Source organism: Amia ocellicauda, chromosome 20, assembly GCF_036373705.1.
Source record: "Amia ocellicauda isolate fAmiCal2 chromosome 20, fAmiCal2.hap1, whole genome shotgun sequence".
Taxonomy (NCBI): Eukaryota; Metazoa; Chordata; class Actinopteri; order Amiiformes; family Amiidae; genus Amia; species Amia ocellicauda.
In genome coordinates, this window is record NC_089869.1 from 1,478,724 (window position 1) to 1,494,303 (window position 15,580).

The following is a 15,580-nucleotide window of genomic DNA, read 5'->3' on the forward strand; positions in this document are numbered from 1 at the left end:
AAACAAAAAAAAAAAACAACAAAAAAACAACATCACTCCAATACTGGCTTCTCTTCACTGGCTCCCCGTGCACTACAGGATTGCACTTAAAAGTTCTCTTACTAGCATTTAAAGCACTAAAGGGACTGGCACCTCCGTACTTAAAATATCTCCTTAGCAAATACACTCCAGGTCGGCCGCTGAGATCCCAGGAAGCCGTTTACTTAGTGGTCCCTAAAATACACAAGAAAACCGCAGGTGGTAGAGCATTTAGTTATAGTTAACGATCTTCCAGCAAATGTAAGAGATGCCCCCTCTGTCTTAGCCTTTAAATCCTGTCTGAAGACTCATGTTTAGTCTCATGCAATGGACATGCAATGCACAATTGTTTTGGAGATGTCCTGCATTGCATGACCAGTATCTGAGCACAATTGTCTTTTTGTCTTCCAGCAGTACTTTTGTTTTCCCCCCAGTGTGGAAGACTGAAGAGGCACAACCCAACTCTGAGGCCCCCCCAATAAGGAGGGTGAACGGGTGACCCACACCCTAAGGTCTGACGAGCCATCGGCACCTAAGGGCTGTTGATGTTCCAACTTCCTCACCCCTGAGGGCCGGTGAGAGGCTCCCACCAGAGGGAAGACCACTGCCAGCAGCACCAATTAAGAACTTTCTGATCTCCTTGCTGCTATAACAACTATACTGCCTGGAGGGGAGGCAACCATTAGGCCTAGGCCTAGACCCTCAATATTTGTGGACTGACTTGAAGATTGCTGTCCATCAATGTTCCCCAAGGAACCTGACAGAGCTTGAACAGCTTTATACAGAAGAATGGTTAAATATTGCAACATCTAGGTGTGCAAAGTTGGTAGAGACCTATCCCAACATACTCACAACTATAATTGCTGTCAAATGTGATAATACCAAGTATTACCAGAGCCTTATCAAATTATGATTGTTCCATTTTGTATTTCTTAATATATAGTTCTTTTTTCACAATAAAATCATTTTCCCCTTAACAGTGTGGAGTATGGTATGTAGATAAATGGAAAGAATCCTCACATACATGTACATGCATGAAACTGAGGGACTGGCAGAACATCATTTGAAAAGTTCAAGGGGGTGTAGACTTTCTATTGTGAATAGTTATATTTCAACATTGCTTTAAGGAGTTCTCATTTAGAATATTGAACTTCCTCAGACCAAAATATATTATAGGTTCTTCTGAGCCCAATTGATTTGTAAAAATTCTATGTACTTCAGGCATGTTAAAAAACAACATTCTCATATTAGATTTTAAGCAGATACAAAAACAAATACAATTAGTATAGACATGGTATAAGGAGATAAAGTGGTGTACCTGATTCAAAACCGTACTGCAAGTTGAAATTGATATTCTACCCAAATTATTGCCCCAGATTTCACCGCATGACCAATAATTTTGGTAATACATTTTAGTCACCAAAACTGAACCGTGACATTTTGCTGGATCTTCAAAAGTTCTTGTGAAAATTCACTTAAAATAAGTTGAAACAGTTGTGTGAGTAGTCACACAAGATATGTCTGAGGCAAAACACATTAAAATCTGATTAAAGTATTATGTGTCAAATTAAAATAGTTTGCCAGTGTCATATTTCTGAATATTTACAGAATTTGGATTAAAACAGAAGTTGGGCTGGGGAGTACAGCACAAACTCGATACCCTTTGTATCAACGTGGTCAATTCAGTTTATTTCCAGGCATTTTGTTGTGATATGAAATGGATAATTCAGAGATTCTATGATGCAATGGTCAGTGGTGGGTAATATAAAAGGGAAAAGAAAAAAAAACTATTCTAAAAACAAAGCACAAACATTTAAACGAGTACATATGTAAGAAGAGATTACCTTTACTTTTTCTCGTCTTAAGCAGCAGAAGAGACAATTTTCATCAAATGACCAATCTGATACACCTTCTGGTTCACAATCTGTGGATCCGGCAAAACAGGAACATTAAAGAGATCACTGAAAACTCCCCTGCAACACACTGGTCACTGATAGCTAGAATTAAACCAACAAAAAGAATACTTCTGCCATACTGATGCAGACAGAAAAATATGACAACTCTTTTAATAACTAAATTACAAGAGTAATAGCTTAGTATTATTATTATTATTATTAATAGTAATCTTAACTATATGGTACATACATTTTTAACAACCAAGCATATCAGCATGAAAATAATTTTAGAACCTATGTTGCCTTCCTAGACTCCAGGGAAGCAAAATGCTGGGCTTTCTGTATTTCAGGACAGCTGAGACATACCTAATGTATAATGTACTCATTACATAACTGTTTCTGCAAGTACACAAAGTAGAATAGAAAAAAGCCCACCCAAAAATTTTAAACATTAATTAACAGAAATATAGAAATATTACACAAAGGTTTTGATGTTAATTAACCGCTATCTTCTTATGATCCTGAAACCAAAATCAATTTGGCTACAAAAAAGGGAATGGGGAGGGGGTGGGGGTGTTGCCTGATGCAGACAGTTACAATAAATGCATGGCAGGACTGTTGCCATGGCAGTCAATTTTCTTTTAGCCCTTTAGAAGCTTCATTTCAACATACACAATATATTGAAGGAGCTCAGTTGAGACATTTGCAAATGTTACATTGCAGGTTTGAAATGTCTTGTTAATTGTGCAGCATCAAAAAAAGTGCTCATTATAAATTCAATAAAACTACAAAACATTTTCCCTTGATTAACAAATATGATTACAGAAATCCTAGTTATGCTTTTCAATTGTATTTCTGGATACTATTCAGACATGCAAATGAATAACGGACCTTTACTCTGATTTTTTTTCAGAGAAGTGCTAATTATTAATGATCTAATTAATTGCTACAAAACACAGTTTAAGTTTACCTTTATATGACAATACTATAGTATTTGTCCATAGCTGGAAAGGCTTCTTCATCTCCTGTCTTATACAAGAAAGCAATTACCTGTAATTAGGCGTATGCCCGCTAGTATAACTCTCGATTCCCCATATACAGAGTAGAAGATAATATAATCCTGGGAATAAGACACCAGATTCATAGATCACCAGATCACATACAAAGCTGAACTCTTGATCATTCCTACGAGTCAACCAACGATAGGAGGAGCAAGGACCTGTGGTAATACGACTCCTTTCTGTGGAATTCAATATAAGGAATGCACTGTAATGCACTGTACTCTAAATAGGCTACTCAGATACAGCACCAACAGTTACTGCATCAGATCATCAGAACGCAGTTACCTGCCATTTAGTTTTACATTCAGAGAAGAAGTAATGACAGTAAGGCTTGTATAATTTGCTCATGTGGCTCTGAGGATCATGGAGAGCACCCCCTAAAAAGATGTATAAATAGGTAATTGTATGTAGGTCTCCCTGGGTAAGGGCTACTACTAAGAAATATAATATTTTTATTAGTGAAAGAAGGTTCTCCCCAATGTCTATATTGTTGTTTGGGTCAGTCTATTCACTTACAAGTGTGATGTTAAATAAGTATCTTCCCATTAGTTTGGATAGTGTGTTGGATCCTCCTGCTGTTTCTGTGTTAGGTGATGAATATTAATCAAATATCATATTCTTACTGTTGCACAGCAAACTTGTAACTGTAACAGTAGCTCTGTATTGAAGCATTATGTTCAGTGTAAAAATAAACCTACAACAAACCAGAAGGGTTACCAGACACCACTGAAGCATTTTAGTTTTTCCCTCAGATGCAACCTAGCTCAATTGCATTGCATCAGCTCTCTAAAATAACATGAACTACATGATGTAGTATAATGGTGCAACTATAATCCATATGGGTGTATAGCACTGGTTACATTATTTGAGAAGAATCATACTGCTTTAAGCCATATAACTTAAAACATCCGATTTGGCTGCTGCCATTTACAATTATTAATGATTTTTCAATTCATCCGGTCTAAAACCAGTGATCTTTTTTAGGCATATGAAGTGTATTTGGCTTATAAAACAGATACATTCCAAAACATTTTTATATTTAATTTCACAATTATCTTGATCAACAACTGAAGCTGTAATTTATGCCCAATGTAAGTGCAAGCTCAAAGAACTGTAATTTAGTGTTAACAAAAGTTCTGTTGGTTGTCTTATTGTATTCATGACATTGTGTAAAAACAATATAATGACAATGCCCTTTCCAGTAGATACATGATAATAACCACTAAAGGATTTCTTTATTTTTGTGGAAAAAATTCTTATCCAACCATACCACTGCTGCCGCTGTGTTTGTATTTTTGAATACCAGGATTGACCTTGGCTTTCTAGGTCAGCTACAACTGTATGGCACCTGAACTTGCACAAAAGGGAGTGCCCATGCCAAGGGATTTTATCTAATAACAGTGATGCAGATCCTTTTCTTTGTGTGTGTGTAAAACGTTTAACAGTTTGAAGATTATCTGAGCTGCTGATATGATAGCAGTTAAATGTACATCTAACTAATAAAGTGTATTTTCACTTTCTGCACATTCATGTAATTAAAAATCTATTTAAGATTATTCTAGTCTAATTCCATTTAAATGAATAGTACTGTTTTTCTTGCTGGAAGAAGGTAATTCACATTTCTCTGAAAACTGCCAAGAATTTATTTTTTCAAATAAATAGGCATGTTGTTTCAAGAGTGGAGGGGGAAGCTCATTTTCAAAAATCATTCGCATTTTAATTTCACAGGATTGTAATGAAAATATTTACCTTTAAATAGGGTGAGATCTTTTACAAGTCCTGGTCCGAACAGTCCTTCCAAAATGCTTTCAAACCCTATAAAAAGACACAAAAAGAGGCACTTTAACACTCAAATAACTTTAAAAGGAAAGGACGAACTTCAATGCTGGGATTTCAACCTACAGAGAAAACTATTGTCATAGCCTGAAGGGATGGGTAAGACATGTGATTTAATTGAAGAAAAGCATAGGCTTACGTAACCGAACTTGTTCTAAATTATACAAATTAGTTTTATTAAATGAACCGGATTTGTAGAAAAGGCAAACAAAATATAAATGTACAAACCTTGCAATCATACATAAAAGCAAAATGCAATACTATGAACTTCACGCTTATTCTTCCAAAATATAACATGAGGTCCACAGAAGAAAAAAAAAAAAAAAACTTATGTATTTCAGTTATAATCTTAAGATTGTATTCGCACAATGAAGAATTTAAATAAACAAATTGATTTCCCTGTGATCAAACATCAAACAAACTCTGCCATATGGAACCTTGGCTTTTCCATTTCTTCTCCCCTACCTTAACACAGAGATCACCTCTTTCCTAACATTACAGCATGTGTTAATGTCACTCAGTTTTTATTAACTGTAAATACTGGATTTGGCTGTTGCTAAGCAACCACATCAAGTAACAAGAAAAAAAAATGTGCGCGCGTGTGCGTGTACACACACTGCAGAGCTCATAAAAAACACTGAACAGGGTAGAAGTAGCTACCAGGTTGGGTGAGTTAAAATTCATGCTAACTGACTGGTGAAGCTGAAGCACTTTTTGCAAAAGTTAAATGCATCAATTGTCATATGGTTGATTAAGTTGCTTTGGAAAAACCCATTTATAACCAAGATTAGGGTTTTCCCACAAATAGTATTCTGCTTTGGTGCATGGCTAAATACAATGCAGGGATTCTCACCACATTTGAAGGTCAAGATCTCAGAGCATTTCAGATGACAAAACAAACAAGTGCATGACATAGTCTAATGCATGCTGCACAGTTCTTACATATCTGCATGCAAAAGAGGATTATGTAGAAAGCTTTACAAGGCAGGCACCGTAAGTGTAATAGGGCTCATTTGGTAAAAGTGAATGAGCACATTTCAAGTGACGAAACCACTCTAAATCAGTACAGTGTTAAACCTCCCGCAATGGGATACCCGGTCTTTTGGCGTAGAGGGGTTAATGAGGTACTGTGCTGGAGCCACTGTGGTGCGGAGTGCTCAAAGGAGTGCCTGTGATGCGCAGTTTGAATCCTGGGTGGGGAGGTCCAACCTGCATCGGCTACATAAGGTTGGTGAAAGAAATTGGTCAGTTCTCTCCTCCAAGTATTATACATAATTCTGCAAGGTTAAAAGCACTTAGGCAGTGGTGAAGGACAATTAAGAGTGTAAAAGCCTTGAAAACACCCAAGCACTTGTAATGCCAATAACGCACATTTTAATTTGATTTAAAATTTTCCAGGATGAGCAGGGTATCCTAGTGATGCAAGAAAAAGCATGCAAATAATGCAAAATAATGCGGCACTCAAAACAAGATATTATAAATGTTGAAAGGATTTTCATGCCATAGGACACCTGGAATCTATGCAAAAAACACTTTTATAATCATGATGACATTCTTTCAATACAGGTCTAGAAACCTCTAAATTAAATTATGGAAATATGATTTTTTGGTTTTATATGAAAATCTGAATAAACTCCCATCTTTTGGTGTCCAAAGATTGCCCTTAAACACTTGATTGTTTATTTTGGTTTCAAGACTGAATCTGCACACCACAAACCTGATGCCACCCAAAAGAACAAAACAAGCTGGCTTGAAAAATATTTTTTGGTTACATCACTTTCATCATCAACTAAGAAACCTCCCTCATTAGTTTTAAATTTAAAAATACCACACAACTGACAATCAATGTGTACCACTTTTAGGTCAATTAATTCAAATGGATGAAAAAGAGAAGCACTTAAACACCAACCTATAAATTAGTGAACGTCATAAGCAACAGCCACATCATCTTAATACACAACACACACATTTGCATTTTTTCAAATCCACTAAATTCTTCTTTCATCAGAAGAGGTAAAGATGGTTTATCACATGATGCTGTGAAATGTCAATAAAATGTGTAAAAAATAAAACTCAAATGACCTGAAGTACATGAAATTTCTCTGCAGATCCATGGGTCCAAATATTAAACATTAGGCCTTTCAATTAATCTCAGTGTATTCTTAATTGTAAAATTAGTATAATAAACATACTTACTTGTGCTGCATCTTGTATAGTATCTAGAAATGTAGCTCAATTGTTGTTACAGTGTTTTACCTGCAATTAACAATAGCCCTAATATGGCTGCAGCCCTTTTTATTTCTGGGTTGTGCATAGAGCTTTAGCTGCTGTTATCCAATACTATTCCTGAAAATTCCATTGCCTGAGAAACTAGGTCATTCACTTTATTTGACATATCCACCTCAGATCCAACAGTAGTGAAGCAGGCATGCAGGATTTTTAATTTTATTTTTAAATTGTATTCATGTAAAAGCACAGTACTTACAAAGAATCTGTTGTAGCAAGTATTAGGACTGAAATTTCGCCTGTATGTAGCATGCAATTCACTAAATGTCACTCGAATGTCACAGTTGGAATACATTCAGCACATTGGTCATGTCACCCTCAATTAAAGACTGTACTATCATGCATTTAACTCAAATGAAATTAAATACAAATCAAGGGATTGACTACCTTACCTGGAGTATATTAAGCCCCTTTCACATACACATTTGACAGGGTTTAGACACTGAGTTCTGTCAGTGTCAAGTGCATCGGTTCAGCAGTTTCAAGCGGCCCAAGCCTGGAGCTTCATTAATTCAAAGACTTGATATAAACTACAGAATAAAAAATAACTATTTATTTGCAGTTATTCATTTTGCAAGGTATATTAGAGTATCTGTTTAGCTAACCATAGAGAAATAACTGAATGAATTGGGGGAGGGGAACAAAATGAATACTAGATTCCATTCCTAATGCAAAAATGGTAACCATGATTACCACATTCTAAATATATTTCATGATGGTGTTCCCACTTAATTTAAGGCGGCTGTAGTAAAACCATTACATTTATTTTAGATTCACATTTTTTGAGAATTACAGGCCTATTTAAAACATTCCCCTTTTGTCCAAGATCTTAGAGAAAGCAGGAACAATTCTCATAAATGGCAAATACCTATGAAGTTAAAAAGCAAGATTCCATCCTGGCCACACCCCCAAAATAACTTATCAAAGTAGAACATTATGTGCTTTTATCCTGTGACAATCTATAATTACTATTCTTGTTATCTTAGGCCTAAGTACAGCTTTTGCCATCTATCAATGACAAATCAGATTTGATACATTGCCTGAAACCCTAGTTGGCCTGTGAGACAAATCTGTCCATTTCAAATCCTGGTTTTCATCCATCAGAATTAGCTACCATTTGCAGATTAATGATAACTCCTCAGATCTTTTGCAATAAAAGTAATTTTTAAAAGCTACAGTGAAAACAGTGCAAAATAGGGAAGTTGATTGGAACCAGAAAGCAACAGTCTGTTTTAAGTGATTGCCAATGACAAATTAAATGGTGGACACCAAATCTTTGTACTACTCATTGTATTTCATCTCACTCAACCCAGGTCAATCCAACTCCTGATGTCATTTCAACCCAATTACCACTCATGTAGGTCCTTTCATACTAGCACAAATTTTGACCCAGGTCACCAATAAGTTGATGACAACATAGGTTGAAGTGCTACTGTGGAAACAAAAAGACTAGTAAAATAAAGATCTACCCTCTATAAAAGAAAACACTTGAGCAGAATAAAAACTAGAATGTTAGAATGCTATCGTTTGGGCATAAGGCATACATCACTGGGATTCTTCAGTATTTTGAAAACAAAACAGGACTGCATATGTGCTTCTGAATTCCAAACAATTTCACATAACATCAACAGTACATTTAACAAATTTGAAGTGGATCTACTTAACCTTCAAAAAAATTCTTACAAAATACAACCATCTAGAAAGGGCAATGTCACATGTCACATATATAATTCTTTAAGCAACAATGCTCAAATTCCTGAGTTTAATTTGCTGTAATAAAATTATATTATGAATCCAGGTGCAGCTCTGTTCTAGTTGATTGACATACTATATTTAGACACTGGGAAGTTAATTTAAATATAATGTCATTTTCTGAATGCAAATTATAAGATATTATTCAAACAACTGCACTGCATATCCGCTGTTCCACAATCGGGTAAATGTATGATTATAATTTCTATTGGTATATTTCCACAACAGCCACTGAGATCAAATGCATGTTTTCTAAATCGTTGTTCTGGTGTAGGTTCAGGCCTTATTGTCATAAATTAAATAAAAATGTTGCTTCTGATGAGGCTTCCGATTTCAGTTCATTTTAAATTTTTCCATATATTTCAATAAGAAAATACTTATACCCCATTCAGACATGGGGTAAAAGGCCACCAATTTGACATATGGTGTATTTTTAGAAAGGTACGCAAAGGGAAACCCGTCTACAAAGCGGATACATTTCTTTCCTTAACACCGACTGTATTTTAAAGATTAGAAAACGTCAATGAAATAACTTTCATTTTAAAAACAAAGACCAAAAACAACACTACGAGCGATAGAGCCTGATGTGGAAAGGACTTTTTTGTATTTTATTCTTTATGCTTTACGTCATTGCGTAATAAATAAACTTTTCTGTTGAGAGACATAAGAAGAGCTAAACGTGTATAGACAACCTATTCAGACAAGCATTATATTACCTTAAGAAAACGTTTCCATGTGCAACAAATAAATATTTGCCATTTAATATTATTGTAATCATCATCAAGATATGTGCTAGTAGATATGCATTTTGAATGGAACGACTTGACTCCCTTAACTTATTACTGTTACTACAGATTTGTAACCGCAAACAAAATTTTTTCCCGTTTTATTTTTAAAATACTTAGCAGACGTCCTTAACCAGGGCAAGTTACAGTTGAAACAAAATACACACATTTCACGATTAATCATACAGTAACAGCAACTACATTATAGCAGGTTATAATTTAAATTGTGCACATTTCAGTCATGGCGTTTATGGACTTATGGACAAATTTATTAAACCAGTTCTTAATGTTTTAGAGGGAAACCCAGATCTGCTGTATTTATTTATTCATTAATTAAACTTGTTAATTGGCACACGTTAACTCGGCACTGCACCGGGATCCTGTGAAATTCAAGTTTTTAGTGCACTCGGATATTAACTGTAAGCAGTAAAACATTTCATTGTTTCTGTATGTGGATTTCACTCCATGCTGCTAATAAAACGAATTTCTTTGCGATCCCACACGGCACTTGAGATGATATTCTTCTAACATAATGTAGCTGATCTCTTCCCTGTCTGTCTACAAGTCCAGCACACATCTCGCTTCTGAAAACAAAGTATTTCCTTAGTGGGCGTGACGGATGCTTACGGCCACGTCTGGCACCAGATAGTTAATCGTCCACAAAACCTGGACGCATCCGGACGCTTGAAGAAACTGGTCAAAAGTGTGAAAGCTCTCACCTTATATACAACAAAGAAGCCTGGCACTATAATATCCGTCATTGACACGTGACTTGAACTGTTTTTTTGAGAAAAAAAACGTTAGCCCATTATAAAAATTAGGTAAGAACAATGTCTTTTCAGACAACACAATCGGTGGCAAGTAATCGGCAGATACCATTATTACATTTTTTGCCTATAATCTGCCGATACTAGCTAGCCGATTAATCGGTGCATCCCTAATTATCATTAAATAATATATCAAAAATAAGACCAACAAGTTAGAATAACATACATTAGTGTATATAAGCGTTGCATTAAAAAATAATACAAATGCAAACATTCCACATTCGTTACAATATGATCCTATTCAATAGAAATCCAGATATGACTACTTCTGTAAAGGATTTCACAATCTGTTCAAAGTTAGCCTAGGACTATGGTGACAAAATGCAATTGTCAGAGAACTCATAAAAAACATGAAACCTTAGGCTTATAATTACATATATCAAAACCAAAAATACAACAGCTTACAAGTTTTAAGTAGTGAACTGCTTTTTTGAGTTCAAACCACAAATGTTCTACAATGCTAATTTTAATGGTAGATTTGCAAGGAAGAAGTCTAGGACCCCATTCACATTTGAGATTTAAGCCAGCCCAGGGTTTTTGACAGCCTATATCTTTTGAGGCGGCTGAAAGGCGACATAAAAGTGAATATGAACGCGCCGGGCCCTGGGCCGGGTGGAAAGCGTCAGTGCGTGACGCAACTCAAGTCACGCCCCCAGAGACTCGCGTGTCTGAGTCAAAGGAGATGCCGCTTCTCGCCCACGCACAATAAACGCAGGCACCAAAACAGCTTACACCACTGCACAGGACAAACAGTATTGTCTCTATATTGTTTGAATGTCATCTCGATCTATAGCCTTAAAATGTACAGATGCATCTCGCTAGCTCACACACACACATATACATATATATATACACATACATACATATATATACACACATACATATATACATACATATTATATATACACATATACACATATATACATATATTATATATACATATATTATATATATACACATATACACATATATACATACATATACACATACATATATATATATATATATATATATATATATATATACATACATACATATACATATATATATATATATATACATACATATACATATACACTCACCTAAAGGATTATTAGGAACACCATACTAATACTGTGTTTGACCCCCTTTCGCCTTCAGAACTGCCTTAATTCTACGTGGCATTGATTCAACAAGGTGCTGAAAGCATTCTTTAGAAATGCTGGCCCATATTGATAGGATAGCATCTTGCAGTTGATGGAGATTTGTGGGATGCACATCCAGGGCACGAAGCTCCCGTTCCACCACATCCCAAAGATGCTCTATTGGGTTGAGATCTGGTGACTGTGGGGGCCAGTTTAGTACAGTGAACTCATTGTCATGTTCAAGAAACCAATTTGAAATATATATATATACAGATAGACAGATATAGATAATCTATATACACTCACCTACAGGATTATTAGGAACACCTGTTCAATTTCTCATTAATGCAATTATCTAACCAACCAATCACATGGCAGTTGCTTCAATGCATTTAGGGGTGTGGTCCTGGTCAAGACAATCTCCTGAACTCCAAACTGAATGTCTGAATGGGAAAGAAAGGTGATTTAAGCAATTTTGAGCGTGGCATGGTTGTTGGTGCCAGACGGGCCGGTCTGAGTATTTCACAATCTGCTCAGTTACTGGGATTTTCACGCACAACCATTTCTAGGGTTTACAAAGAATGGTGTGAAAAGGGAAAAACATCCAGTATGCGGCAGTCCTGTGGGCGAAAATGCCTTGTTGATGCTAGAGGTCAGAGGAGAATGGGCCGACTGATTCAAGCTGATAGAAGAGCAACTTTGACTGAAATAACCACTCGTTACAACCGAGGTATGCAGCAAAGCATTTGTGAAGCCACAACACGTACAACCTTGAGGCGGATGGGCTACAACAGCAGAAGACCCCACCGGGTACCACTCATCTCCACTACAAATAGGAAAAAGAGGCTACAATTTGCACAAGCTCACCAAAATTGGACAGTTGAAGACTGGAAAAATGTTGCCTGGTCTGATGAGTCTCGATTTCTGTTGAGACATTCAGATGGTAGAGTCAGAATTTGGCGTAAACAGAATGAGAACATGGATCCATCATGCCTTGTTACCACTGTGCAGGCTGGTGGTGGTGGTGTAATGGTGTGGGGGATGTTTTCTTGGCACACTTTAGGCCCCTTAGTGCCAATTGGGCATCATTTAAATGCCACGGCCTACCTGAGCATTGTTTCTGACCATGTCCATCCCTTTATGACCACCATGTACCCATCCTCTGATGGCTACTTCCAGCAGGATAATGCATCTTGTCACAAAGGTCGAATCATTTCAAATTGGTTTCTTGAACATGACAATGAGTTCACTGTACTAAACTGGCCCCCACAGTCACCAGATCTCAACCCAATAGAGCATCTTTGGGATGTGGTGGAATGGGAGCTTCGTGCCCTGGATGTGCATCCCACAAATCTCCATCAACTGCAAGATGCTATCCTATCAATATGGGCCAACATTTCTAAAGAATGCTTTCAGCACCTTGTTGAATCAATGCCACGTAGAATTAAGGCAGTTCTGAAGGCGAAAGGGGGTCAAACACAGTATTAGTATGGTGTTCCTAATAATCCTTTAGGTGAGTGTATATATACACATACATATACATAGATATATAGGTATAGATATAGATATATACACACACGTGTGTATAGGCTAAGTAATAATGATGTAAACAGTTCAAACTACTCTTGTACTATACTGTTAAATTTCAGACTTCAATCATACTTATAAGTTATAAGTTATAATTTAACAGTATGCATTTTACACGTGAAAATTGCATTGTGAAATTGTGAACGGGACCAGGTAACTTTATTCACATCCGAATTTTGCATTAAAACGATATACATTTAACCGAAGCAGGTTTCCATTCTAATCAATGCATTTAAAAACGAGACCAGCTGTTTATTGTCCAATCCGAAATGCGATTATATTGAGCTGAGCAGTACCATTACAAATGCCGGCGTTGGAGGGAACAACTGGGATGATGCAGAAATTAAAGCACTGTTTACAATGTGGCTGGAAGATAAGGTTAAAAAACAAACCGAAGGAAGTGTACGAGCGCTACTAAATGTGCTTCGTTTTCGGGTGAAGCAACAGCACTTTAGACTTGCAGAACCGAAGATAGACATTTGAAAAGTGAAATATTTAATTTGATTCCCCATTGAACAAGCACATTTTTACATTATTTTAGAAAGCTTCGGCCTTTACTTTCGAAGAAAATATAGAACCGATCAATAATTTATATATATATATATATATCAATATTAATACGTTGTGATTATAAATACATCGCATACACCTGTAAGCAGACCTAATGTCACGCGTAACTGGTTTGTTTGAGCAGATTTGATTAATTGCTGGCATGCATTTCGTTTAGCCCTCCTTTTCACCCACGTATGTGAACGCACTTAGGCCTCCTAACACAGCAAAAGTGAACGGGTCTTTTTTTTTTTTTTTTTTTTTTTAAAGACTAAATTTGAGGTGACCCAGGGCCGGCCTAATAAGTGTGAACAGGGTCTAGTATGACAGCACAATTGAAAAAGAAGCAGTGCAAACTGCATTTCAGTGACATTGGGACTGTTTTATAGCCAGACTAGGGCTGCAACGATTAGTCGACTAGTAAAATACGTCGACTTCTATTTCAGCCCTCGAATAGTCATTTAGCTACGTTGCCTCTTAGCCGTTCTTATTAATATCTTTGATCTGAACCCTTTTGCTTAATATCCTTGGCCTGTATTCTCTGTGTGAGACCAACGGTTTTATTCCAAACAGCAGTGGCAGTAATGCATCACTTGGTTTGTCATCCACCTGTATGCGCCTCACTGGAAAAGATATCTGAACCTGCGCATCGCAGCAGCCACCTCACAAAACAAAACTCAGGTGAGTATTTATAAGAGAAAAAAAAATGATAATCGTATGGTGCTTTGTGGACTGTGTGAATCAGAATTAGCTTTCCAAAAGAACACATCCGACAAGCTTGAGCTTGAGAAACGAAATGCATGGTGTTTGCAATGTTGCTAGTAATAGGGCAACTGTGATGTTAATTATGAAATTGCGCCGACGAAAGTGTTGCATTTGCTGTGCTTGCCTCCGATGTAAGCTTTTCTCTCATGCTAATCTATGCAAAATTCTATATCCAAAATTCGACAAATGTACCTAAACATGCAGGTAATCCTACACCTGTGTTCAATCGTGGCGCATGTAGACGCAATTTGCCACATGTAAATAACTTAAGTTACTTAATTTTCCAGTTCATATCAATTGGCTCTATCAACAATGCTTGTGCCTATTTTCATCCTAACGCATGCTGTTTAGAGCCTCCATGCATCTGTGTGCGTCTAGAAGTCTTATGTCTATTGTGGCAATCCATTCAACTTTTACAAGTATATAAATACAGTTTTATATTATTGTTAGTTTTATTAGATGTACATGTTTAGTTGTAGTATATGTAGTTTTTAGCAAACGCTATACAGTGCTGTGACGATAGACGTTCAGAAAATAGTGCTGAACAGAAGGCAATGAAGCAGCGTTTGCGGCAACCGTATCAATCACAATGCTGCGTAAAGTCATGTAGCGCATTTCTAGCCCATCCTTCCAATCTTATTGTACTGAACATTTCAATACATTTCACAGAACATGCCACTGATGGCACAGGTTTTGATAGTCTTAGTTGATAATTATGGTTTACTGTTTATTATAGCATTTAATTTCATTTACATTTCAGTGTATTATTATTTTCATGAATTCCAGTGTTTAACTTCTTAGTGTATTGTTTACTATTTTTAGTGTATTGTTTGTTTTTATTACAAAAGTATTATAAAAATACATTTGCATTGTTTTCTTTGTTAAAAAATAAGAAAACAACCTTGTACTTACCTTTTTATTGACCATGGATATGTACATAGGAGCATAAAGCGGTAATGAAAAACACAAATTTGGTTATTTTTTTTTGTATTTCATTCATCATATATTTACATTTTAAATCAATTTCAGGCATTCAATCATTATCATTTTTTACAAAATGTGGTACCTAGGAAGGGTTTTTGTTTTTTCATCTGG

The 15,580-nt window shown here is 36.2% G+C and overlaps 1 protein-coding gene across 5 annotated transcripts in view; it reads right to left on the bottom strand.

Annotated features, from left to right (window-relative positions):
- The window catches only part of lcor (ligand dependent nuclear receptor corepressor), a 142,952-nt gene that overhangs the window by 58,006 nt on the left and 69,366 nt on the right, over positions 1-15,580 (bottom strand). For all 5 annotated transcript variants that reach the window (XM_066693366.1, XM_066693365.1, XM_066693367.1 and 2 more), the window contains exons 2-3: positions 4,724-4,789; positions 1,863-1,942 (exon numbers count right to left, since the gene is read on the bottom strand). In XM_066693366.1, coding sequence (XP_066549463.1) covers positions 1,863-1,942; positions 4,724-4,789 — 146 coding nt within the window. The remainder of the gene's footprint in view (positions 1-1,862; positions 1,943-4,723; positions 4,790-15,580) is intronic.